The sequence below is a fragment of the Aspergillus candidus genome (assembly GCF_002847045.1).
Source record: "Aspergillus candidus strain CBS 102.13 unplaced genomic scaffold BDW47scaffold_19, whole genome shotgun sequence".
Taxonomy (NCBI): domain Eukaryota; kingdom Fungi; phylum Ascomycota; class Eurotiomycetes; order Eurotiales; family Aspergillaceae; genus Aspergillus; species Aspergillus candidus.
In genome coordinates, this window is record NW_020194024.1 from 178,976 (window position 1) to 204,014 (window position 25,039).

At 51.9% G+C, this 25,039-nt stretch overlaps 8 protein-coding genes across 8 annotated transcripts; 3 read left to right on the forward strand and 5 right to left on the reverse strand.

Annotated features, from left to right (window-relative positions):
• The first annotated feature begins 722 nt into the window (after nt 1-722).
• BDW47DRAFT_104937 (protoporphyrinogen/coproporphyrinogen oxidase) lies at nt 723-3,090 on the forward strand. Its single transcript, XM_024812447.1, has 5 exons — nt 723-981; nt 1,059-1,128; nt 1,188-1,268; nt 1,354-1,704; nt 1,763-3,090. The coding sequence occupies exons 1-5, from the start codon at nt 899-901 to the stop codon at nt 2,777-2,779; spliced, it is 1,602 nt and encodes a 533-aa protein (XP_024672512.1). The 5' UTR covers nt 723-898; the 3' UTR covers nt 2,780-3,090.
• A 2,152-nt stretch (nt 3,091-5,242) lies between these two features.
• BDW47DRAFT_104941 (uncharacterized protein) lies at nt 5,243-7,277 on the reverse strand. Its single transcript, XM_024812448.1, has 2 exons — nt 5,671-7,277; nt 5,243-5,596 (listed from the first exon to the last, which is right to left on the reverse strand). The coding sequence occupies exon 1, from the start codon at nt 7,000-7,002 to the stop codon at nt 5,839-5,841; it is 1,164 nt and encodes a 387-aa protein (XP_024672513.1). The 5' UTR covers nt 7,003-7,277; the 3' UTR covers nt 5,243-5,596; nt 5,671-5,838.
• Nucleotides 7,278-8,255: 978 nt separating this feature from the next.
• BDW47DRAFT_23466 (PDPK1 family serine/threonine-protein kinase) lies at nt 8,256-11,319 on the forward strand. The gene is made up of 2 exons (XM_024818532.1): nt 8,256-10,726; nt 10,815-11,319. The coding sequence occupies exons 1-2, from the start codon at nt 8,558-8,560 to the stop codon at nt 11,154-11,156; spliced, it is 2,511 nt and encodes an 836-aa protein (XP_024672514.1). The 5' UTR covers nt 8,256-8,557; the 3' UTR covers nt 11,157-11,319.
• A 932-nt stretch (nt 11,320-12,251) lies between these two features.
• BDW47DRAFT_125339 (putative C6 finger domain protein Acr-2) lies at nt 12,252-13,988 on the reverse strand (the record flags this gene model as incomplete). The annotated part of the gene is made up of 3 exons (XM_024816366.1): nt 12,252-13,092; nt 13,164-13,701; nt 13,763-13,988. The coding sequence occupies 3 exons, from the start codon at nt 13,986-13,988 to the stop codon at nt 12,252-12,254; spliced, it is 1,605 nt and encodes a 534-aa protein (XP_024672515.1).
• Nucleotides 13,989-15,476: 1,488 nt separating this feature from the next.
• BDW47DRAFT_117244 (BTB/POZ domain-containing protein) lies at nt 15,477-17,182 on the forward strand (the record flags this gene model as incomplete). Its single annotated transcript, XM_024815051.1, has 2 exons — nt 15,477-15,959; nt 16,028-17,182. 2 exons carry the CDS (start codon nt 15,477-15,479, stop codon nt 17,180-17,182), a joined length of 1,638 nt encoding a protein of 545 aa, XP_024672516.1.
• Nucleotides 17,183-17,615: 433 nt separating this feature from the next.
• BDW47DRAFT_104947 (putative serine--tRNA ligase DIA4) lies at nt 17,616-19,375 on the reverse strand. The gene has a single exon (XM_024812449.1). It carries the CDS (start codon nt 19,337-19,339, stop codon nt 17,735-17,737), a length of 1,605 nt encoding a protein of 534 aa, XP_024672517.1. The 5' UTR covers nt 19,340-19,375; the 3' UTR covers nt 17,616-17,734.
• Nucleotides 19,376-19,512: 137 nt separating this feature from the next.
• BDW47DRAFT_104948 (cytochrome b561 domain-containing protein) lies at nt 19,513-20,746 on the reverse strand. The gene is made up of 4 exons (XM_024812450.1): nt 20,530-20,746; nt 20,437-20,471; nt 20,291-20,353; nt 19,513-20,225 (listed from the first exon to the last, which is right to left on the reverse strand). Exons 1-4 carry the CDS (start codon nt 20,660-20,662, stop codon nt 19,731-19,733), a joined length of 726 nt encoding a protein of 241 aa, XP_024672518.1. The 5' UTR covers nt 20,663-20,746; the 3' UTR covers nt 19,513-19,730.
• A 457-nt stretch (nt 20,747-21,203) lies between these two features.
• BDW47DRAFT_131325 (putative acyl-CoA:6-aminopenicillanic-acid-acyltransferase) lies at nt 21,204-22,517 on the reverse strand (the record flags this gene model as incomplete). The annotated part of the gene is made up of 3 exons (XM_024817287.1): nt 21,204-21,884; nt 21,969-22,373; nt 22,461-22,517. The coding sequence occupies 3 exons, from the start codon at nt 22,515-22,517 to the stop codon at nt 21,204-21,206; spliced, it is 1,143 nt and encodes a 380-aa protein (XP_024672519.1).
• Nucleotides 22,518-25,039: the final 2,522 nt, after the last annotated feature.

The window sequence follows — 25,039 nt, forward strand, 5'->3', positions numbered from 1 at the left end:
AGTACGGTTTCGGCAAAATAGCAACAGCAACAGTCAACAAGTCAATAATCGTCATGGATGGATGGAAACAACCACAGCCACATTCTTCCCGGTGTTCTAAACATTCTTGCGGTGATCCCAGACGGGAGGAGGGTGCCCGCATTCAGAGGATGCTGATAAGGCAGGATAAGAACCGTCGCAAGCAGTAAATTCCTGGAACCTGGGGGAAAGGGAGGGGGAGGGGTCACAACACCTGGACGCGGCCAGATAAGCAACCTACTGAGCTAGGAGATGCTGGGAGGGATTGGATACTCTCGAGCCACCAAGATAACATGTCCAAAGTCAATTGATCTCTATCTAATGTGTAGTATTCAGTGGTGACGCCGCCATATCGAATTAATCAATCAGACTCATGGGTAGAGTCCAGACGTTTGAGACCGATTCTTTAATTTCCTGATCTCAGTTGATTAATACCCTGTTTTTAATTTGGTTAATAATTTTATTCTATATATTCTATTTTTTTTATTATTTTATTTTATTACATTATTCTATTTATTTTTATTATGGTTCTTCTAATAATGATTTTATTTTCAAAATTGGGTCATTTCCTTCCCCTCCCCCTTATCCAGGGCTCACCAGCAGCTGGCGCGGCAACCCGACCTTTTTCCATACGTATTCATTACTCTAATTAGGGCCTAAACTTGAAACAGATACAGTAACCAACTAAACCTGCACCCACCCCCCACCGCAACTGTCCTTCTCGTCACGTTTCGTTATTTGTCCGTCTGCGACACATCTCCCTCCCCTCTCACCGTTCTTTCTTATCCCTCTCCTTCCATCCTTCATTCTTCTTCTCTCCCCCGCCCCCCTCCCCCTTCTTTTAAATCCTGCAGTCCCCTGCAGCTTCAATTTTTCTTTCATGCTTAGCCTCGCCCGCAAGACCTTAAACCGCGTTCCCAGCTTTCAGGATATCCTACAAGGCAGGATGACCCACCCAGACATGTAAGGATTTCTCTCTCTCTGCCCTCCGTTCAGGGGGGTTCCCTACACCAGCAATGCTAACATCACCCTCTCTTCAGCTCCGTTGACGTTCTCGTCATTGGTGCCGGCCCTACCGGTCTCGGTGCCGCGAAGCGTCTGAACCAGATCGTACGAATTCACCCTCGTTGAGCTTCTCAAGTTGGACGGCATGCTGATAATCGGTGCAGGATGGCCCCTCGTGGTTGATCGTCGACAGCAATGAGACCCCTGGTGGTCTGGCTTCGACCGATGTGACCCCTGAAGGCTTCGTGAGTCAATCCCCCGCGGATTCCGTCACCCGATGGGTTTCCGTCACGATGATGTTGTCAATGGCTCGCTGACTCGGAATGACAGCTTTACGACGTCGGTGGTCACGTTATCTTCTCCCACTACAAGTACTTCGATGACTGCATCAACGAGGCCCTCCCCAAGGATGACGACTGGTACAGCCACCAGCGTATCTCCTACGTCCGTTGCAAGAACGAATGGGTCCCCTACCCCTTCCAGAACAACATCTCCATGCTTCCCAAGGAGGAGCAGGTCAAGTGCATTGATGGCATGATCGACGCTGCCATCGAGGCCCGCGTCTCCAACGTCAAGCCCAAGAACTTCGACGAGTGGATCGTCCGTATGATGGGTACCGGTCTGGCCGACCTGTTCATGAGGCCTTACAACTACAAGGTCTGGGCTGTGCCCACCACCAAGGTATGTTACTTTCCGCTCGAGCATGACCGGGATTAGCCAGATACTAATGACCGTCCAGATGCAATGTGCCTGGCTGGGCGAGCGTGTCGCCGCCCCCAACGTCAAGGCCGTGACCACCAACGTCATCCTCAACAAGACCGCCGGTAACTGGGGTCCCAACGCTACTTTCCGTTTCCCCGCCCGCGGCGGTACCGGTGGCATCTGGATTGCCGTCGCCGACACTCTCCCCAAGGAGAAGACTCGCTACGGTGACAAGGGCAAGGTCAGCAAGGTCAACGCCAGCAACAAGACCGTCACCATGGCGGATGGCACTACCATCGGCTACCAGAAGCTCGTGTCCACCATGGCCGTGGATGCCCTCTCTGAGCAGCTGGGCGACCAGGAGCTCGTCTCCCTCAGCAAGGAGCTCTTCTACTCCTCCACCCACGTCATCGGTGTTGGTATCCGTGGCTCTCGTCCCGAGCGTATCGGCGACAAGTGCTGGCTGTACTTCCCCGAGGACAACTGCCCCTTCTACCGTGCCACCATCTTCTCCAACTACTCCCCCCACAACCAGCCCGAGGCCGGCAAGAAGCTGCCCACCATCCAGCTGGCGGATGGCTCCAAGGCCCCGAGCTCTGAGGCGAAGGAGGGCCCCTACTGGTCCATCATGCTGGAGGTCTCCGAGTCCTCCATGAAGGCGGTCAACCACGAGACTCTCCTCGCCGAGTCGATCCAGGGTCTCGTCAACACTGAGATGCTGCAGCCCGGCGACGAGATCGTCTCCACCTACCACCGCTGCTTCGACCACGGCTACCCCACCCCCTCTCTGGAGCGTGAGGGTGCTCTCACCAAGATGCTGCCCAAGCTCCAGTCCATGGACATCTGGTCGCGTGGCCGCTTCGGCAGCTGGCGCTACGAGGTCGGTAACCAGGACCACTCTTTCATGCTCGGTGTGGAGGCTGTTGACAGCATTGTCAACGGTGCCGTTGAGCTGACCCTGAACTACCCCGACTTCGTCAACGGCCGGCAGAACACCGAGCGTCGTCTGGTCGACGGTGCTCAGGCGTTTGCCAAGAACAAGGCTCAGCAGTAAATGCACCCTTTCATTCTTATAGACTTGTTCAGGTTTAATACGAGATGTCTGGTGGAGTTCAAAAACACAAACAAAAAAAGAGAGCCTAGATAAAGATTTACGGTCTACGGGTTGTTAATATTTCTTTTTCATTTTACCCATTTCATTTATTTTCTTTTTTTCTATATTTATTTTTACCTTTTTTTTTTGGAAGCGATGCCTGAAGACGTTTGATTGCTGGCATTTTACGGTGATGAGCATCGTGAATCGCATTTACCTCGGAATTTATAAATCTTTTCCCTAGATGAATGGACTTGCATTTTGGCTTGGCACCTTTGCAGCATCGCGTTAATGGTATGCATAGAGTAGCCTCCTCGTTCAGCAAGATAGACATAGAAATGAAGTAACTGCCTACCTACCTACATACTGTCAACCAGAGCATCTCACCAGATCCCAATGATCGTCACCACCCACATAGGGAACCAAACCTCGTCGCTGGTCTTTCTAAGGCTGAAACTGAGACTGAGACTGAGACCGAGACCGAGACCGAGACCTGAGACAGCCACCAACCCAATCAATAAAGTTTAACCGAGGATGTACGATACGATCGAAGTCTAGCCAAGGGAGGTGAAGGGGCCATGTTCGGCTCGCGTTCCCCAATTCGAGATACAATATAATACCTGTCATGTACTCTGTAGTAATCTGTCTTATGTTTGTCTTTTTATGGATATGGGGTGTGGTACTGTGTGTGGTGGGTGGTGTCTCAAATTTGTTTCTTGATATGTACGTCTCGTTTGGGGACTCGAGTGTCACTGCCCGAGTCTTTAGTACTGATTTGTCTATTACTTGGCTCGTATTAAGTTGGCGAATCATGAGGCGAAGAAAGAGGTATATAAGCTGGACAAACCGGACAAACACAGCTAGTTACCTGTTCAGCCAAGTAAGCAGTTGGTTAACTAGTTACATAGATAAAGTGGCTCTCACCGCCTACGTAGTACATAATATCAATAGATACACTGTTGACCAGGTCTGTCCAGAATACTAACTTATGAAACAGTACCTCTGCGCCTGCTTACACTTGTACATTCTACGCCAGTATTAATCACACAGATACCCAGTTACTGGTGTCCACAGCATTGTCCACTAGTTACCCAGGGGCAGGACTCAAGAACAAGAAGAGAAGGAGAAGAAGAAGAGGAGGAGATCCACCGTGGGTTCGGGACGCGTAAGTATGGAGCCTGGGTCTCTAAAAATGGACCTTATGATTTAATTGGGTTAGGTTAGTTGAATGCTACACTCTGTAGTGTAGTTAGCAGTTAGCAGTATAGTGCTATTATTATTATTATTATTCCAGGCTCTATTCCCTTCCCCACTAATCAATCTCCTGTGGTTCCTTTCGGTTACTGGGTCTTTGCTTCTGAGGCTTGACTCTGGGTTTGGGGTTGCTTGTTTGGGAGGATAGTAATTGTTAGGTATTATAGTGATAATAGTAATGATGGTAGTACCTAATACAGTAGTAGGTAGCATTGCATAAGTTAGTAACCCCATTATACTCCAGACTTTGCTCTAGATCATCTAAGATCTATAGCCAATTTCTACCTAAACAGTCTCCCACTCCAGAAAAGGCAAAACTATATCATAATACGGTATGACGACACAAATGTAATTAATCAATGGGGGGGAGCTCACGGGTTTCATACATATTACATACAGATTGATCTCACCTATCTGTTTGAATCGTCAAACGCTGTTTGTTTATTTTATCTTTATCTGACTACGCCGGCTTGCATCGCATGTATGGATCATTTGATGATTCAAATTACACATCAATGACTGGGTAGAGGAGTGAAGTCCCTACGGATGCAGTATGCATTATATGACAGTGCATCTGAGAATTTCACCCTCCAAGCCAAGATACAGATACGTAGTACGGGTACTTGCTGTTTGGTTTCCGTTTTTCATACTCTGTACATGACACGGTTGACATCTCAGAACAGCCGTTGAGATGTCTCACATACCGAATTCAAAATTAGAAATCTGCAAGACAAGATTGTACTCCGTACCTAACGCATTGATCTACCAACTTCTACCGCTAATTACAGGGACGGTCTCATCTATCCGTAGACAGAAAAGGATCGTATATACGATCTACTTCGTACCGTTGATGCAAATGCACAGTAAAGTATATTAATATTTTTCCGATCCTCACCGCGCTTGCAGCACTGTACAACAAGCATGTGCATACATAAAAGGACGTTTCCATTATTCGTCAATCAATCCACTTCCAAGCTCGTCTCATGTCATGTCATGTCAGATGAACATTCCGTCCTCTGCGGCTTCATCCGCTCCACCATCGTTGCCGGAATCTATTCTGGGAAGCCGATACCTGCAAGACCCGCTAGATGGGGCGACAGTCGGGTGGGGGTGAGACATGAGACGTCAGACTAGTCACCAACAACAAAAACTCAACGCAAAACGCCAACCAACAAAGTAACTAACTCTTCTCCGTTCGCGATTAATCAATCAATCAATCAATCAATCGTCAATAATCCAATTCGTCATTTTCGACGCCACCGCTTTCCACTTTGGGGACAGTCTGCAATTCGTGGCCTGGGACCTTGAACGGCTCCAGGTCTCTCAGGCCGAGTTCGGCGATGTCGTCGACGCGACCGCCTTGCACTTCAGTGATGAAGTCGTTGACGTAGCTGTGGAAGTGGTATGCGTCCATCAGGATGGGGTGGACGAGACCGTGGTTCTGCAGGGTCTTTCGGTCAGTGAAGTATGCACGTCGGGGACGGTAAAGAGACTCACCACCGCTTTGATCTCGGGACGGACGCTGTACGTGATGGAATTGGTCTCATTGTCCTGTCCCCGACGCTTGGTGTCCGTGACGTTTTCACTCACGAAATTAGTCGGGAGGTCGATGTCGAGGATGCTGCGGTCATAGGGGCGCGGAGGCTCGTTGGTCTCACGCAGCACGGCGGAAGAAAAGTCGCAGCGTCTGTGGGCGGGGATCTTTGCTTCCATGTGTGCGTTTTCTTTTCTCTATGCAAATGGAGACGGTCAATAGTCGGTTTCCATTATGTTGGGATTCCGGTGCTTACCTCCTCGGCATGGGGCAGGTTTGCATTCGCATTGATATCCCACACCGGGTTGTTACCGTCTTCTACATCCATACTGACAATACCTGGGGGCGTCTCTCGCACACCGGCCTTGATCTGCTTGTTTCTGGCACGGCCTCTCTTGGCCATTCTTTTCGCTTGGGAGACGGTGTCGCCTGGGAGGGAGCTCAGAGCGAGGTCGATGAGATTGGTCAAGTGCACAATCAAACCACCCGTGGAGTGGTTGTCGGTATCGCAGGTGGTGTTTGTACACAGCTCTTCAATATCTCTGTTGAGTCTGAGGCAGGTTTGTGTGGGGGATTCTGGCTTGTCAGTATCAACCATAACAATGCAGACGAACAAACTATGGTGCTCTGTACCTGTATTGTTTATCTGAGTTTGGCAGTTATCACCTGTGGTAACTGCCTTGGATGGGGCAACAGATTCACAAAGATCTTGTGGGAGGGGTGAGTACAGCAGAGGTTTAAGGGGATGAAAGAGATCCTGCTGGGTAGGAAGAAATCTCAGGACTCTATCATACACTGTGCTGAATAGGGCAGTGTGAAGTCGAGGACTGGCTGATTGTGCGGCTGGGCGAATGGGACATGAATGGTCTGGTGGAAGTGAACAATGTTTGTTCTTCGCGTAACGAGCTGTCACCCACGGCGACCTGGAGGCACCACTCCATTTCAGAGGTTTAATTGCGATTTCATCGTCACTGTCACTGCCGGTAAAGGAACTATTTTCCTCGGAGGAACTACCTTCTTCATCAACAGAACCAGACACCTGGTAAGCCCGTCTCGCGCAAGTAGAAGCACCTATCTCACTCATATCCGAACCAGGATTGGGAACCAAAGAGCTCGAACGAGACGACAAGACGATATCAGCAGTGGTGTTATATCTCAGACCGGGATATGGGTTCTGGCCAGCAGGCGCGACACCCTCCCCGTCACAGATCGACTCCGATATATGGGTGGGAACAGAGGACGACGGGGTATCTGAGTGCAAGGACAGCTGGTCGTCCATGTCGTCGTCGCCTTCGTAGTAGTAGTAGTACTCTGGATGGCGGGCGTAGATGTGGGAGAGGTGGAAGTGGACGTCCGTTTCGTCGAGGGATATGCGGGTTGGTTTGTGTCGGAGCATGGTTCTGATGGATTCATGTGGATGGCTATACTGGGAGGAGTAGATCGTGTGTATACTGTAAGTTGGTAGTATCTACGATCATCGCTCCCTATGTTTTGACTGTAGAAGGCCTATTGATCGTATTAAAGGGAGGAGCGATGGGTGTATCTCCAGATATTATGTCATTTATCAGCGTCACTGTCAAGAGGTGGCAGGGCTCAACACATCGAGGGATGGACGTGATACAGAGTGTGCATTTGCCAGTTAATAATAACCTAAAGTCTAGGTGAGGCTGGTGTGTCTGTTTTCTTCCTACCTGATATTTCTTTACAAGCATAGTCAAACTCCATATACATTCATATTCATATTGATTTATTTCGTTGGATTCCATATGATATCAATTCCAATCTCATTCCAGTTCCAGTTCCATTTCAATTTCAATTTCCTATCAATATCAACATGGATGGATTCAGTGATATAATAGAAAGATTGAATTCCTGATTTTGATCTCACCTTTTACTCTAACCATTCATACAGACCGAGGTAATCACGATACCTGAATGGCTGGCAATTCGACCAAATTAATTCTGCCTACCGATGTCCACTCGACTTGCTACTAATAATAACCTCGTGGCGTACCTGTCTATAAGATTGGTTCGTTTGTGTTTTTCTGAAGCCTTCTGTCCAATCTGTCGACTGCCAAGGGAACCGGCTTCGATTGTAGGAGCAGGAGCCGTAATGAAGGAGACGGTCGAGCGTCATCAGGCTGAGCTGATAACATCAGAAAAAGAATCCATGAGGATCATGATATCTGTGGATCCGATCTGAGTCTTTCCCCTTCTTCGTAGTATTTGTAGCTTTGTCCCATTCTCTCCTCCTTAGTATTGACTCCCTTTGTGGATCGGCAATTCTGTCTGTTTTGGATCTCGATTGATTTTCGATTGATTCGATTCTAGTCATATTGATCTTCTTTTCCGATCTGCTCTTTTTGATTTGGTTTGTTCAGTTAGTGTGGTTGGTTGGATGATGTCCGATCCATCTCAACCCGTTCCTGCTCCGACCGCTCACTCTCTTCTCTTCCTCTGACCACCACTAATACAACCACCACCACTACAACCACGGAGTCATCTTCTCCCCTCTTTCTCTTCTTCTCTTCCTCCTCTCCTCTCTCTCTTCTCTCCTCCTAATACTCCGTTCTTCATTCTTTCGTTCATCCATCTCCATCTTCTCTCGTTCTCTCCTCCCTCTCCCCGCCCTCCCTCCCCTCCCCCCCCCCCTCTCTCTCCTCCTTCCTCTTCCTCTTCCCCCCCCAACCCCTCCCCGCCCTCTCCTTCACTCTCCTTTCCACCCTTTTCTCTCCCAATATCCTCGCTGCTTTCCCCTTCTCTCCTGGTGCTGCTGTGGTGGGCGTCTTCCTACTATCAATACCCTCACGCCCACCTCCCGCACCTCCTCCTTTCTCCCCCCTCCGTGACCCGCAAAACCCCCTTTCGATCCTTCCGCCGCAAACTTCCTTCCATCCAGACCTCCCACGCTTCTCGACCTCCAAAACCACTCCCCTCCCCCCATCCTCCTCATGCCCATAATGGATGGAGACCTTAGCCTATCCCAGTCTCTGGGAGGCTTACGGATCGCAAACCCCGATGACTCGTCCTTGCATTCGTCCGAAGATGCGGTCACACCAGGCCCCATGGCCGCGTCGGCTCCAGCGACGTCCGATCTCACGCGCGAAGCGACATTGCCCGAACGGTCGGGCAGTGTCTTAACAGCCTCTCCGCCCCAACTCTCCATATTACCCTCCCACGACATCTCCCCAGATACACCCGATCCGTCATTCTCCCAGGAAAACCGCAGCTCAACCTACCTTCCCTATCTGGATCTGCAGCAGCAACCGTCGCCCCAATACACTCCCTACTCCGCCCACCACCATCAGTCCACCCCGTCCAATTCCTCCCGCCCCCTGTCGGGCCTATACGCGAACGGTTCCACCTCCACCTTGGCCGCCCGGGACTCCTACCGGATTCGCACCGATTCCGCCGCGTCGTCGGCGTCCGAAAGCCTCGCCCGGGCGGAGTCCCGCGGTGGTTCGGCCGCCTACCAGGCGGGCGTTCCCACCCGCGACAACAGCCACAGCGATCGCGCCTACCGAACTGCCCAATTGCCCACCGGAACTGCCCCCATCCGCCAGTCGTCACGGGCCCACGCGCGCGGGGCTCCGCCCGCTCAGCTGTCGGGCTCTCCCTACGGCATGGAAAATGGTCCGACCCCGAGCAGTGAGGAATGGCAGGATCGGGGCGCCGCCGTCTCCGTCCGGCAAGAGCTCGACTCCAGCGGGAAACCAGTCGCGCGATACATCAAAAAGGGGGTCCGCGACTTCATCTTCGCCAATACTCTCGGAGAAGGGTCATACAGCACCGTCGTGCTGGGGACGGACCGCCAGACCCTCAAGGAATACGCCATCAAGATCCTCGACAAGCGTCACATCATCAAGGAGAAGAAGGTCAAATATGTGAACATCGAGAAGGACACTCTGAATCGACTGACGGACCATCCGGGAATTGTACGACTCTACTATACCTTCCAGGACGAGCGCTCGCTATACTTTGTGCTGGATCTCTGCAAGGGCGGCGAGCTGTTAGGGGTGCTCAAACGCATGTCGAGTTTCGACGAGGATTGCACGCGCTTTTACGGTGCGCAGATCCTGGACACCATCGATTACATGCATAAGCGCGGCGTGATTCACCGCGACCTGAAACCCGAGAACGTGCTCCTGGATAGCCAGATGCACGTCAAGATCACCGACTTTGGCACCGCGAAGATCCTCAAGGCCGCCCGGAAACCCGGCACCAACTCGACCGGGGTGCCCCCGCTCGACGCGACCGACATCCCCGAGGAGGACCGGGCCAGCTCGTTCGTCGGCACGGCCGAGTATGTCAGCCCGGAACTGCTGACGGATAAGAACGCCTGCAAGGCCAGTGATCTGTGGGCCTTTGGCTGCATTATCTACCAACTGCTGGCCGGCCGGCCCCCGTTCAAGGCCGGGAACGAGTACCAGACCTTCCAGAAAATCGTCGCCCTCGACTACGAGTTTCCCCTCGGTTTCCCCGCCGTCGCGCGGGATCTCGTCGAGCGACTCCTCGTGTTGGATCCCGCTCGCCGGCTGCCTATCGAGCATATCAAGAACCACGAGTTCTTCCAAGGGATGACGTGGGGCCCCGAGCTGTGGAAGCGAAAAGCCCCGCGCCTGAAGGCCTATGTGCCGCCCCCGCGCGAGCCCATTAAGCTGAACGGCGCCGACGGCGGCGACAGCTACCCGCCCGGCATCAATGCCGCGCCCTCCCACCCCACCAACGCCAGTTCCCGCATGGTGCCGAGACTCATCACCGAGTTGCCGCCTCCCAGCCAGCTGGATATCGAGTGGTCCCCTGTGCTCACCAAGACCAATGAACGAATCTTGAAACTGGGGAATTGGGTCGTTCTGTCCTCCCCGGCCTCGCACAGCCCGGCGTCCAAGAACAGTGGCGGCGAGGTGGAACCGCACAAGAAGTTCTCGCGGTTCTTTGCTGGGAGTGCGACGAAGAAGCGACAGCGATTGGTCATGGTCACCTCCTCGGGGCGAATCATCATGGCGGCGTCGGGGGGAGACGAGAAGAAAGCCAAGCTGGAGCTGTCGCTGCTCGCACCGGGGACCCACTATCGCACGTCGGCGGATTCGAAAGGCTTCTCCTGTTGGATTGTAGACACGGTACGTCCCCCCTTTTTTTTTTTTTTTTTTTTGGTTTTTCAACCACCCGTCATACGTCTGGCTGTATCACTAATCGGCTCGTGTTTAGCGGGACAAACATTTTGTTTTCGAAGATCCCAAACCGTCGTCCAGCAACATGGGAGCCACCGCGTTGTCGGCACAGGAATGGCTCGATACGCTCGATCGCGCCAAGGAAATGGCTCTATCGCAGCAGAACGGTTATCCCGGTGACGATGCGTTCCGGGATCTGCCATCGGAACTGTCTAGCCAGGCCAACACTTTGGACCGGAGTTCCGACGTGCATCGCGACGGCCCATCGGCCGCACGAACCACCCTGGTCAAACATCAAGGCAACGATAACGAATCCGTCAAAGGACGGAAACGGTTCAGCAGACGCCATTCGAGGAATGGTTTATCCGCGGTATTTTAAAGGCCATCAGGGTTTTGGAATTACCCCCTTTCTTTCTTTTCTCTCTCCTATGTTTGGTTTGAAGTACTCGCTGCGCCGGGTCGCAAAATTCTCCACCATTTCACCGATATAGCGTTCGTGTTTCTTCTTCTCTTTCCTGCTTTCTTTTGTTTGATTCTGCAATTACCCAGCGTGGGCGACTGGTGTCGCTGAGACCTGTTTCCTTCTGTTCGATGTCATTCTGATAAGTTTTGGTCTTTTTGGCTTCTGTTGATACCAATGGGTTTCTCAGTTATGACCCCATCGTGAGGGTCTGTCTCATTTGTTTGCTTGCATTGTGAAAGTTTCATTTCTTTCTTTCTCTTATCTCTTCTCTTTTTTCTTTCTTTCTTTTTTTGGCGACATGATCAAACATTCTCTGCATTGCTTTTTTTCTTTCCAACGACAAGCGGGCTATATTATTCTTATTATTTTTACATTTATTTCGATCCCCTGAGAAGACTCCTGCATTTAGAAGGAAGCGCGCATGCATTTATGCCTCAGCTAGCTTGTTCTTTCTTCTCTTGTGCTTTTGATTCGATCCTATCCTGATCTCCAACCCCATAGTCCCTCCCCTGTACCTTCCGCACTACGCTATATGCTGGGGATCCTTGAGCTAGACCTGCTCAATGTCTCTTCTTTCTCATTTGTCGATATACAGAGACGAGTACACACACACACACCCCCCTGTCCGGTTTGTTAGCAGTCTAGTCTGGCAAGCGTGAAAACTGTTTCTGTCATTCTGTCATTCTATCTATACCACTCGGTTGATTATCTATCGTGAGCGGCTTCTCTTTCTCTTCTTCATCTTCATATCCCTCGTGGATTTTTGATCTTTTATTAGCCTTTGCTTCTTTTTATTTTGAGTTTTCTTTATTCTATCTTTTCTATCTCTCATAACTAGAGAATATCATCCGACTTTTCTTTCGTATTATTCACATTTTATTTGTAGGTATCTGGCAAGTCATACAATTGGCGTTCTGTACGCAGGGGTATAGATAACTATGTACATGTTTCATGAATACTACTACGTACTGCGTAAGAAGAGAGACGTAGGACGCATCCTAGGCTTGATAATCATATGAACAACCAATCAATGCGCGACTCGTCCAGCTCCTGGATCCAATCGAAGTCGTCATCGTCGTCGTTATCATCGTTCATGTCGTGAGTGAGCTGAGAAGAAGGAAACTCCCACCGACGACTGGCCTTCTCCATCCGCTTCTGGTCTCGCTTCCGCCACATCAGGCTCAACACCCATGCCGCGTTGCGGACATTGATGCTGGTGATGTCGTAGTATAGGGCGCTGAGTTTTTCCATGAGGAACGGGCGCAGCGACGGGTCGCGGCACTCTGCGCCTGCGATGAACGTCGGCCAGATGAGGCACTTGAAGTGGGGGTCTGCGACGGGGATCAGCGTGATCTGTCGGATGAGGAGGTTGGCGACGTCGCTGTGGTCGCTTGGGATGCCTAGTCCGCTGGCGAGGGAGAGCATGGGTCCATCGCGGGACCGGCAGAGCACGCGGCTTGCGTAGAGGTAGACCGAGGCGCGGTAGATGGTTGCTAGGGCAAGGCGCATGGTCAGGTCTGGGAGAAAGACGTAACTTTGCATTGTTTCCGCCCAGGCGGCTGGGTCGAAGGCTTGGATGTGGTGGAGGAAGGCCCGGGGCGACTCGAGCGGATCCGCGTTCTTGGCCAAGAAGGCTGACGGGAAGATCATCTTCGGGCGGGAGGTGGGGCCGGCGTTCGGTTCAGAGCACCAGGCGTGGACGATGAAGATGACCTCGAGCAGGTAGGCGGGACATCCTACCCACGTTGTTTCCTCCAGACGTTTTAAGACCGCCGCTGACATGTCGGTAGTTGAGTAGAATGGCTTTGAGAGGGAGCCTGGTCGCGCGAGTGTGGACCCCATGAGTTGGATGCTAGATGCGGGACACAATGGGTCAGTTTGACAGATGCCACCAGGGATATAGTTGGGAAAGGTGAAACCCACATGAGGCATCCGTCAATGGCGGATGTGTCTAGCCATTCGATGATTCCCTGTGCCTGGTTCCGATTATTGTCTTGTTGCCGCGTCTGTAGCAGTCTTTTCGCGCCTTCCAGATGGTATTTCCACGCTCCACCTCCCGATTCGATGGCATCCATCAAGGCGAAGACCACGATAGTGATTAGAGTCCGGGTGTCGTTGCGCAGGACCGGGTCTTCAATATCACGTGACAATTGCTGCAGCGCGCGTTGTTTCAGCCCGAGAAACTGCTCGTACGCCTTGGACGATGGGCGCCGCGCCATGGAGCTCATCGCAGCATCTTCGACCTCTTGCACGGACAGCCAGGACCCCGTCAAATTGGTACCGTCCGCCGACCACGGCATGAGTGAGCCGTCATCATGGGCCATGATTGCATAGTGCAAAGCTCCGGTGGCAGTGAGAGCATAGGTGAGACCGGGCGATCCACCAATCAGGGGGGTGAGTTCTAGAAACGGATTTTGCACGTCGGTGTACAAGGTCAGGTTGTTTGCTACATTCTGGTTGACTTGAGAGCGTTAGTGGCACCATCCAGAGGTATGAAGGACAGATGGCTCTTATTCACGTACAATGAACGACGTAGAACCGCATCAGTGGGTTCAAGTCCTGAAATAGGGGGTCCACGAGGATCCGAGGCGGAGAATTATATGCCATGAGAGTCGTTGACCTCTGCGGAGGCATCGTCTCCGTCTGATTGTCTCGCTGTGAATCATGCGACGGTCCCACCATGGAAGAATCTTTGCCCTCGGAGTCGGTCGAATCCTTCATATTCTGGTCAAAACTGAGACCCATCATTTTGCCTCGACTGGCCAAGCCACCTTTCACCCACACAAGAGGCTTCTGGTATCCCAGACATTCCTTCCCCGCATCCCGGCATTTTCGACATGATGGGAGGCCATTGTCGCAAATGACCCGGCGGCGACGACAGGTATAGCAGCCCTTCGTCATTACGGGATACTCAAGCTCCTAAATGCTTGGGATAGGTAATTCAGCATGGTATTCGTCATTCTCAAAGCGTATACGATCAGGAGGAATCGCCGGTCAAGCAAGTCGAGAGGGATCTGGCGAACATTTCTCCAAGATGAGAGATGGCGCGGGTGGATGCGGAGGGAGGATGGTCGCGGATCAAGGATTGGAGGTAGCGGGGTGACAGAATGAGGTATGTTCCCTCTATAACGGCAACTCCATCAGAGACCGATGATGAGGATGAAGCTGGTGAAAACGAGGAAAAGCTTCTCCGGAGTCGGCCGGGGAAACCAGATGAGTTTATGTCCCGATCGGGTAAAAAAACACCGATCATGTGCCTGGCGGGGTATTGCTGAGTCACAATACAGATGACTAATTATGCAGTTGTATTGTCATTGAGATTCGGATTCAGATTCACTTCTCGATTTCAGATCCAGTTTCAGATCCACGCGTCGATCGGATAGAAACGTCGTCGATGTCTTCATCTCTTTCTCATGATTGAGTCGCTTAGAAAGCCATTGTTTCGCATTGACCCAATCCATCGGAGACTCTAGAGTCCGGTATGATGTCAGAGTGAAATGCAGAGAAAGGTCAGAGTCTGGATGGCTGATCTCCAGGTGATCCAGTTTCCACCGGTATCAGTTTAATTGTCGGCAATCGTCACCGTGGATTGACTTCAATATCAACGGGGTTTCCAAGGATTCATGATCGATGGTTCCGTCCCCTCATCAGTGGCTCTGGATTGTGTTGGATCTACCCCTGCATCATTCCATACACGGTCTCCCACCAGAGACTAGTCCCATCATTGGAATCGCCCATTTGTTTGTTTACGATTGTGGTTCTGACGGTGATTGATTAGCTGCAGTCCCACTTGCAGCTGGTGGACCCCATTCCATCATATCAGCGCCCACCTTTTCCCTTGTTGTCGTTTTTCATTTCTGGTCCAACCACCTGGCTCTCTGCCTCGACACCTTCGGTGCCTTCTGAAACCCTCTTCGAGGATCGAACCGTGAGGCTTGATTCGCCCGTTTGTTTGGCGCGGCGGGGATTAGCAGCTGTGGGAAATCCGCCACACGACAGACTACGTCCAACTCCTGGTCGCCTTCGATAAAATCCCTCCGACAACAACCACCCGGTCCCTCCGCTCCATCCGCTTGTTCCGGTTTCTCGAACCTCGCGTCGCGCTGGATCTTGGATGAAGGCCCGCATACGGCGGTCTGGTGTTCGATCACCGCGCACTCGGTTTCTGAAGCGCCGGGGCTGATCATGACCACCAAGGGTCCTTCTGCTACCACCAGTGCTGTCACTACCGCCGATATGGTCTCTCAGGCCCAAGTACTCGATCGCTCTGTGCCTATGCCGAGTGCTCCATCGTCGGTGTCTCGCCACTCGACCAGCCGGCGACATCGCTCCAGTCGCTCCCACCATGGTGGTCTCGCCCACCAGTCCCAAAATGACTTTCCAATCTTCACCCACACCGGCGACGTGGAGATCGTGATCCGCGCGAACAGCCAGGAGAGGCGATATCTTGTTCACCGGCTGATCCTTTGCCAGTGCTCGGGATTTTTCGAGGCGAGTACGCGTGAGGAGTGGTCGCGACAAGCGCCCTCCAAGCCCTCCAATCCGGACCCAGGGTTCATGTCGAGAATCAGCGAAGATAACTCGTCGTTGTCAAATGGATCAACTCTGGCCCAGTCGGAAACTGGAGCACTGAACTGGCCTCAAGAAAAGCGAAGATGGCGGTACGAGTTGGACTGGGACAACAAGGCGGAGGACGAGGAGCCGATACTTGTCCAGAAGGTTCGTACATATGCTGCATGCGCGTGTTCGCGTTTTTTTATCTGACAGGCTCTAATGTACACCGTTAGGCCCCAAGCTTTTCCAGTGCCTTCACGAGCGATGCATGTCAATCCCCTTCTGCAATGACCAAACCTTCCAACACGCAAGCGGGCTTTGTACGGTCGATGGCGAACCTGGCTGGGATGCAGTCCGTGGTGAATGTCCCGCACGCATCGCGGATGGGGAACGCGGGGGTGGACCCGATCATCCGCGACTACGATAATCTCTTCCGTCTGTTTTACAACTACGCGCCAGTGCTCAACAGCGTCAACATCGCCACGGCGTACTCGGAGTGCAGGTCGCTCCTCGCGCTTGCCGACATGTACGATGCGCTCCCAGTCACCGGGCCTCGGGTAGACCACCATCTTCTCGGTTTTGGGTCGCGTCTGTTCAAACAAATCGCAAAATATCCACCGAGCTACCTGAAGCTAGGCTACCTCGCAAGGAGTCGGGTCATCTTCGCAGAAGCCCTGATCCATGTGGTCGGACAATGGCCCGCAGGCCTGCCTCACTTGCGGAACGGGCCCTACTCCCCCTTACCGAGCACCGTACTGGACATCATCGAGGACAAGGTGGAGGATCTCGAATACATGAAGGCGCGCATCGACTCCAAGCTCCTGCGGCTGACCTTGACCACCTCGCGTGGCGAGCGCGTCAGTCCGACCAACGCCTATCTCGACTGGCTAGCTATCTCGCTCTTCCGACAGTGGCTAGTCGACAGCACGACGCCCCCGCCAGCTCCCATTCTCAAGAACACGTCCGCGAATGCCTATCCAGCCACGAACAACCCCACCGGTCGCTCCTCACAGTCAGCCAGCCACCACCGGCAACAGGACCACCACTCATCATCGACGGCCTCCAAACCCAGCGCCTCCCCTCTGTCCTCCGCCCAGGTATACCGACTCATCGGCACGCCCTCCTCACAAGCCTACCTCCCACACGACGAGCTCAAAAAGTTCCTCAAAGTCCACCCCACCCCGTCCTCCGAGTCCCTCTACACACGCGACATCCTCAAACGCTTCGAGCGCAAGATGGACGAGATCAAGCGTCTCGCGCGGGAAATAGTCAAGCCGCTGATGCGAAACTTCCTCGAGCTAGATCTGAAGGGCGGAGAATTCAGCGACACAGGTCTTCCTTATCTGACTTGCATCAAGGTGGAAGATGAAGATATCCCATGGAGCTGATCCTTTCCGCGCACACACCCTCCTCTTCCTCTATTTCTTTTTTTTTTGGGTTTCATTCTATTTTCGGTAGGTGTTTTCATTCCAGTCGAGCCGGTCGCCAACTATTATGATGACGATGATGATGATGATGTTGATGATGCGCGGAGTCTCAATTTTACGTTTACGTTCACTTGCATGTTAATGTTGATGTTGATATTGATGTTTATGTTCATGTTTCTACGCTCATGTCTTCACGAAGTTACGATATCCATTTTACTTTTAGGTCAGTGCCTCTGTATTCCATATACGGGTTATGAAGAGACTTCTTTGCTGCATACACGTGTTTCATGTTTTGATATGGAATGATATTATGATATGATTCTTGCTGTCTCCGTATCATCTCGTAGACACTGATTCATGGACGGCACGCTTCTTTAGAACGGAGGAATAGTGATGAAAGTGGTAAACGCTCCCTTAATTGGCGACATCGATCGTAACTATAATATACATACATACACATCATCTAATTTAATATACAGCATGTTTGCTAGCGGCAGTGCCACCCCCCCTCCCCTAATTCTTCCCAATCACATCTATGCCACCCATCCACGATCGCAACGCCTCCGGAACAATCACCACCTTGCGCTCCGCATCCCACCCATTCTCAAGAATGGCAGCCAGGACGCGCGGGACGGCCATCGCCGTACCGTTGACCGTGTGCGGGAATCGAGAGTCCTTGGCTGAGCCGCCGCGCACGCGCGTCCCCAGTCGTCGACTCTGGTAATCCGTGCAGATGGAGGCCGACGTGACCTCGCCCCATGCGGAGTCGAGGTCGGGAACCTCGGAGGGGGACGAAGAAGAGCGCAGACGCGAGGGGAAGAGAGCCTCGATGTCGCGCTTGCGGCTGGCGCTGGCGCCTAGGTCTGTGGTGGGCATCTCGAGCACGCGGCACGGGAGGCCGAGGGAAGTGAGGATCTCGGTCTGGATGGCGAGGAGGTCGGCGAAGAGGTCGTCTGAGGTGGGGTTGTTCCCGGGCGCCTTGCCCTCTGCGGCGGCGACGTTGTCGGCCCAGCCGAACATTTCGACCTTGGTGAATTCGTGCACGCGGTACAAACCCTTGGTGTCCACGCCGCGGGACCCAGCCTCGGCGCGATAGCAGCGACTCGGGCCTACCAGTTTGACGGGTAGGTCGGCGGCGTCGAAGTCACGCCCTGCGTGCATGGCGGCTAGTGGGATCTCGGCGGTGCCGGTTAGCGATCGCTGCGGTTTGGACTTGTCTTTGTCGCTCTGCTCGATGGACCAGATCTGTTGCTCGTTGTGCTGGTCGCGGGGCTGGAACCCGCATGCTTCGGCGATGTAGGAGTAGACGATTGAAGGCGGCGACACCGGTTTCCAGCCGTGCTTGCGGGCGACACTCAGGGCGTACTGGATCAGGGCCTGTTCCATGAGCGCGCCCTCATTCGTGAGGAAGTACCAGCCCCAGCCGGTGGTCGTTGCGGAGCTGGTGAAATCGATCAGGCCGAGCGAGGTGCCGATCGCGACGTGTGAGCGGGTGGGGTCGGGATGCCGGACCCAATCTGGCGGGGCGTCGGGGTTGAAATTGAGGTATTCGACGAGCGTAGGTTCCGTGCCGACCGGAGTGTCTGCGCTCGACAGGTTGGGAAGCGAGAGGGCGAGCCGGTGAATCTCGTCTGTGCAAGTGGTCCGCCGCGAGGTCATCGTGAGCGATTGATCCTTCAATTTCTGAGCTTCCGCGCGGAGGGATGCAAGTTCATTCTGTTGTTTCCCATCGTTTTCCTTCCCCTCGGTTCCCTGTTGTTGCTGTTGTCGAGCAGCGTTGGCCAATTTGCCGATAGCCTTCTCCAATTGCTTGATGCGGCTGCGCGGAGCGTTGAGGTCGTGGTCGAGACGGCGGGCCTCCTCGGACAGCTGCAAGATTTGGCCCGGAAAATCGGCATGCGCGGAATAGTTGCGATCGACGCTATTCCGGGAGTATAGTTCTGCGTGCTGACGAATGTGCTTGATATCGGGGGTGGGTTTCGGAGCGGTTGCGGGTCGAATTGACTCGGGGCGACGAGACGAGGAGGAAAAGGCACGACGGAGGATTGCGGAGACAGGGGATCGAGAGGAAGTCATTTTGCACTGCAGGCAGACAAAGGGAGGCCTCGCAGGCGCCATGACGGTGTGAGTGAAAGTAAGATGGGTGAGTGGAGGGTTGACTGAAGGGAATCAGGGCGGATAGTGGAATGATCGCGAGAAAAGAAGACATCGGACGATCAGCGACGCTTATCCCGTTTGGGAAATCTGCTTGCTCTGTACCTTATTGTGAACAACCAGGAAGTGCAAAAGACTAATTATAGACTCAAACTGAATATTACTAGATACTAGGTTCTAACGAGAAGAATTGAAAGAAATCATGTGGTAGGTAACTGCTAAATACCAAGTGGCTCAATGTAAATCATTAAAGTGTCCCCAGACTCCAACCACCACGCACGGACATCCCTGTCTCCCAACCAGAGATATACCCAAGCCGAATTGTAAAGAAACACAAAGCAAAAACAGAGAAAAGCTACAGACCTAACTTCTGCTTCTTCGCCCTCGCCCCCAATCCGGCGATAACCAAAACCGCCGCTAACAGCACTGCCCACAGCGGAATCGCCAGCACAGACAGATTGAACGTCGTCTGCGTAGCAGCCGCGACGGTAGCCAGCTCGAGCATCATCAACGTGTACCCGACCATCCGGTGATATTTGTACATCGCTTTACCGCGGGCGACATTTCCCAGCACCTGCGTGGGGAAGAAATACTGTACCAGGCCCCCAGTGGCCTGTAGGATGATGAGGATGTACGTGACAAGGCCCATGATGCCATGCGCCGACGTCAGGCGGGCATGGTCACCCTTGTTTACTTCGATCACAATAAAAGCACTGATGAAGCCCAGGGTGCTGACGGCTTGGATACCATGGTGGATGCGGGTGCCGAGTAGCTTTTGCTGGGGTGTCACTGTGGGTTGCAGGACCAAGGCAGCCTGGACTTGGAGAAGAATGGCCGTTGAGTTGAGGAGCTGTGACTGGGCTTAGCGATTTTGATATCTACATATTCATATAGAATGTCGAAGGTTCCACTCACGGGATGGGCGGAAAAGAGCATCCATGGATGGGACAAGACGTTCGACCAAACCAGGATGACCAGCTGGAATTGCAGCAATCAGTATCATCTTGATTCATTCATTGTCCTATCGATTTGAGATTGTTGGTCTGGATGGAACAACTTACAAGCCAGATGCCGAACTGTGCCACCGACGCCGTCCCTGCATCAAATCATCAGTGTCACCAACTCTGACTAAGTTTCCAACTAGATTAACGCACCCGTCACGAGATTGTAAAAGATGGGTTGTTGGTCTTCCTGGACGACATCGCCGGGGGAACCTAGCAGAGGCTCATCTTCGCGCGCGGTGATGGTTTGCGGATGTTCCTGAGGGATTCCAGTAGCCGACGCCATTTGGTCACGAGTGGACACTTTTCAGCGATCCAGAGATCAAGAAGAGGTGGAAATCTTTTGACCAGCACACGAGGAATTGGTGGTGGTAAGAAGAGAGGTCGGAATCCGAACGGAATTCTCCACCCCAAGCAAGGTGCGACACTATCAGTAGTACTTATCGATGACGAATTCCCCCGCGAGGATTCGACCATCGGAGTCCGAACCTCGGGTCGGATTCCCTGATAGGGGACTTACCTCAGCATTATTATAGGAAGTAAACAGTTGAATGATTTCTGGCAAATTTATCTTTTTTGCTTCGAGACAGTCTACAGTTACGGGATAGTGTTGTTACGTCTGGGTCTTTGAATATATAACGTCGCCCGCTCTTCCCGCAGTCAAGGGGCCATGCTGCTCCCCGTATGGGATGCCTTACTTCGAAGAAGGAATAGTATCACTACCTCGATGTTCTGATGCTATTCATTGAACTGTTTCTCTGCTATTCTTACTGTTTGTTTCACTGGATGGTGGTATGGTATCCAGCAGACAAGTACCTGAACCTTTTTTAGAGGCCAAATAAGCGAAGCAACCACGACGACCATCGGTTTCCAGTTGTCCAAGGCAGCTTCACCACAGCACTCTCTTCCTCATATCCAGGCCGTCCAAACACAACCTCCGCCCCCAGATTGCCCGGTTCAAGATTCATCACAATGTTGAACAGAGTAGAGGTCTGTCGTATAGGATGTCGTGACGGGACCTCAGAGCCGCAGATAGCTTCTGGCGCATTGTATCTGTCTGCAAAGATCTTCTCTCGGAGAAGGGTCGGGATAATCTTGTTCCCAGCAACGCCTGATTCGAGGAGTTCCCGACAAAGCTGTTGACACCGCTCCAAGCGCACGGGAGAGCTGGGAAGCCATGGTGGTTCCTGGACAGACTTATTTTCGATGAAATGATTGGTGTGCATAACCATCCCGTTGGCGTCCTCTTGAAGATAAACGTCGCCCTTAGGAGACAATTCAAGCCCCAGCGCTTTTGAGCTATCGGCCAAGAGAATGTGCTGGCTAGAAGCTACACCCCCGAGGGAATTAAGTCGGTCCAATGCCGAGTCCACAGAAACACTTTCCAGACACAGCCGAAGCGCCACATGGATAGGAACCTTGGAACTGACACATACGGGTGCTTTGATGGCATTCAAGCAAACACCAACTCCGGCACTGTTGAATCCAATCTTGCCAATAATCCCTGCCTGCATTGGGTCAATGGCCCGTTATCCTAGCTAGATGTCCGATATGAACATTCAAGAATGTAAGATACACAATAGATAACTCACCTCAGTCACCATGTAAATTGTGGGCTTATCAGGCTGTTCAATCTGCACCATCGCCAGGTTCTTGCCAACCCGCGTAGTCCAGTCCCAATTCTGCGACAAGACCCTGTTCTTCTCGCCCTTCTTCCAGGAGAGACTTGTACACCCATCCGAAAAATGGCCCAAAGAGATCTCACTCCGACAATTCAGCGCCACAATGTCAAGCATCCCTACGCCTGCGCCTTCCGCAATGCCCTGCATCTCCGCATGAATGTCGGGTGTATTGTGCTCTGATGTTGCGCGGAATTCTTCGGCGAGCTCGTGCACCTGTGACCAGTCCATTTTGGACGTGTACTCGAACATTTCTTTGTATATCTCTAGCTGGTCTTTGATTTGGTGCTGCAGCTGGTGGCCATGCTCAAGACCAATCTGCCAAATGGATGGTTAAATAGTGTCGAGGCTAGGAAGCAAGGCAGAGAGAGATAATCACAGATGAGCTGCACTGCCAAAACATACTTCTTTTGGGGTACCCTTTAGCACCAACCTCGGGGGTATGTCGACTTTGGATGCCATGATGAACGCTGGCCGAGGCTATTGCACGGCGGGCGAAATCTGGAGATCTATTGGGGTGTCATGAGGGAAAAGCGACCCTTATCAATGAAGCCAAGCGGGGAAGCATCACTAATTCCTCTTCCTTCCGAGGTCGCCTGTGCGGGGTTCTCCTTTCTGATAATGAAATTCAAGTAGATTTGGACAAGGTAGCTGAAGTATATCCCTAGTTTACCAGGCATTCATTCATCTAGCAAGCCTGTACTGTTCGGAGCATAAAGGTCAGGCGGTTCAATTTTCACCATGTTTTGGCTCAGGCGTCATGTCCCAAATCATATACGGTTGCAGGTATTTGTGCAGAACAATCGCACCCATCGAACCGGCGGCCATTCCAGGTCTGGAATCCAAAGTTATCGGTTGTTGAGGGAGTGGACGAAGGTAGATTCAAGATCAGTGACTGGAAAACGTGGGTCATGTGCCACGTTGAATGTGTTTGGTCACTCCATTGCCTTCCCTCATCCTCCTCTCCATCTGCCAATCTGCCCACAATCCTGCTATCAATTGTGTCTATTACCACACTCCTGCCCTATAGATGTTTCTAAAGACCTCGCAATTCCTGGATCAAATCCTGTTATCCTTTGCCTAGTACAGAGTAACTAATGGTGGTACAAACGGAACGCCATGGGATCTCAAGTTGAGTTGAGAATGGCTCGTGCTTTCTAATTCTGGTTTTACCTCAACGCAAGACCGCATTGCTGCAGACAAATTGAGTAAGTTGTCATAATGGTATCTGACTGGAATCTCACATACATCGGGTGCTGGGCTAGTCTATGTTCTCGGTTAAGACCTTGATTCTCAACCGATCTGCCAGTGCAGCGGGCTGGCTTGGACCTCTAGACGAGCAAACAGACCCTAGGCAATAACAAAGACATTTATCTGTTACTGGCCGTATTTACATGCCAGCGAAGCTGGTATCATAAAACCAATGCGTCCATTTGTGGGAGATCGATTGGTACACATAACAAAGCATGATAATATTGCTTGTGACTTGCTCCTTGGATAAAGCCAATCATGCCCGACTGTCAAGGCAAATTTGAGAGAATTATACGGAAGCACATCGGATTAATGTCAGTTCTCTATGGCTGTTGTCCTGTGGCGAAAGTGGCCGATCTGAGCTCATACACATGGCCCCCTTTACTTGTGTCACACAGGTAGTTCGGGCCTCTATGAGCCTCTGGTGCAAACAAAATATAGCTGTGTCACCGGAACAACGATGCAAGACTCGCTGCCTATTTCCTGATTTTTGTGATTTCTCCATACCGCCCATTCATTGCCTATGCGCAAATACCTTTGTCTCGGTTATCGACAGTGGACACGGCTGGCATAATGAGGAATACATCAAAAAGGGGAATCCCTTTCTAAGATGCTATCTCGGATATCGTTGAAAATGGGTTTCGAAAGACTCAAGGAGATCCCCAATCTCCACTCATGGACAAACTTTCCCATCCTCTTCGTCCAAGGGAATGGCCAAGTTGTGTACATTGTCGATTGGCTGCTCATGGACGACGTTAACGTTCATGATGACATGGCATCAATATTTCCTTTCAGAACCCTGGAACCCGCTCTAAGGATATTGGTATTGTTTGTGGGCCGGCGTTCTGACCCCTGCCAGGTATTATGGGCAGACGAGGGTCCAATCTCGTTGGTAATGCCATGGTAGTTTTGATCGCAATCTTGCCAGACTCTTCGACCAGTGCATCTATTTTATGACTGACCTGTTTCCGACGGAACTAAGGCCCGCAATCTTGTCCACATTGAAATATGTCGGTGAGGTAGTGGCAGTGCATTGTCATGGTTTGATGACCGGCATCATATGTATGACCGTGGCCACGTTCGGGCTTACCCAAAGTGGACAGTAGTCGGACCCGTCGGGTTCCACTCATTCTGGAAGCTTTGTTTTCTATCATAGTTTGTGTTACCATCTATCCCCTGACCCTGGGGTCGCCTCGTTACTACATCATGCGCGGGGAAAGGGACGCTGCCAGGAGGGTGGTAGTCAAGTACCACACGAGCAGCCGTGATGTTAATGAGGCCATCATCGGAGTTACTGTTTCACAGATTGATGTTTTTTTTTTGGGAAGGAATGGAGATGGATTCAGTGGTGTGTTCTTTCCCCGGGTCACTCGTCTCGGTTCATGGTTCCTTCCTATATTTTGTTCTCCAATAGTGGAAATGGTGGTGGTATCATAACATCATGTGAATTTTCGCTTCACCTCCCCTTCCTCTTGCTTTTTCTTCTCTTGCTTTTCTTGACTTTGCTTTTACTTTCTGCTGTGATTCAACGTTCTTCTTCTTCTCCTTCTCCTTCTTTTTTTCGTTTTTTCGCAGTTAATTGAGCGCGCTCGACTTTGCCTGACTTCTTCTAGATTGACCCTGCACTGATTCTTATTGGCGTGGATGGCGCGATGTAACAACTGGCAATTCCTCTCAGTACCACAGCAACCTACTCTGTGTTTACCGATGTCGGCGCTCTTATAACCAACCGA

What these genes read in the sequence shown, in the direction of transcription:
- BDW47DRAFT_104937 (XM_024812447.1), top strand. Translation starts at nt 899, where the DNA reads ATGCTTAGCCTCGCCCGCAAGACCTTAAACCGCGTTCCCAGCTTTCAG. An exon ending in CGAAGCGTCTGAACCAGATC is followed by an intron (nt 1,129 to 1,187) that starts GTACGAATTCAC and finishes TAATCGGTGCAG; the next exon opens with GATGGCCCCTCGTGGTTGAT. An exon ending in GGGCTGTGCCCACCACCAAG is followed by an intron (nt 1,705 to 1,762) that starts GTATGTTACTTT and finishes ATGACCGTCCAG; the next exon opens with ATGCAATGTGCCTGGCTGGG.
- BDW47DRAFT_104941 (XM_024812448.1), bottom strand. Translation starts at nt 7,002, where the DNA reads ATGCTCCGACACAAACCAACCCGCATATCCCTCGACGAAACGGACGTC.
- BDW47DRAFT_23466 (XM_024818532.1), top strand. Translation starts at nt 8,558, where the DNA reads ATGCCCATAATGGATGGAGACCTTAGCCTATCCCAGTCTCTGGGAGGC. An exon ending in CCTGTTGGATTGTAGACACG is followed by an intron (nt 10,727 to 10,814) that starts GTACGTCCCCCC and finishes GCTCGTGTTTAG; the next exon opens with CGGGACAAACATTTTGTTTT.
- BDW47DRAFT_104947 (XM_024812449.1), bottom strand. Translation starts at nt 19,339, where the DNA reads ATGGCGCCTGCGAGGCCTCCCTTTGTCTGCCTGCAGTGCAAAATGACT.
- BDW47DRAFT_104948 (XM_024812450.1), bottom strand. Translation starts at nt 20,662, where the DNA reads ATGGCGTCGGCTACTGGAATCCCTCAGGAACATCCGCAAACCATCACC. An exon ending in CTTTTACAATCTCGTGACGG is followed by an intron (nt 20,472 to 20,529) that starts GTGCGTTAATCT and finishes GATTTGATGCAG; the next exon opens with GGACGGCGTCGGTGGCACAG. An exon ending in TGCTCTTTTCCGCCCATCCC is followed by an intron (nt 20,226 to 20,290) that starts GTGAGTGGAACC and finishes GCCCAGTCACAG; the next exon opens with CTCCTCAACTCAACGGCCAT.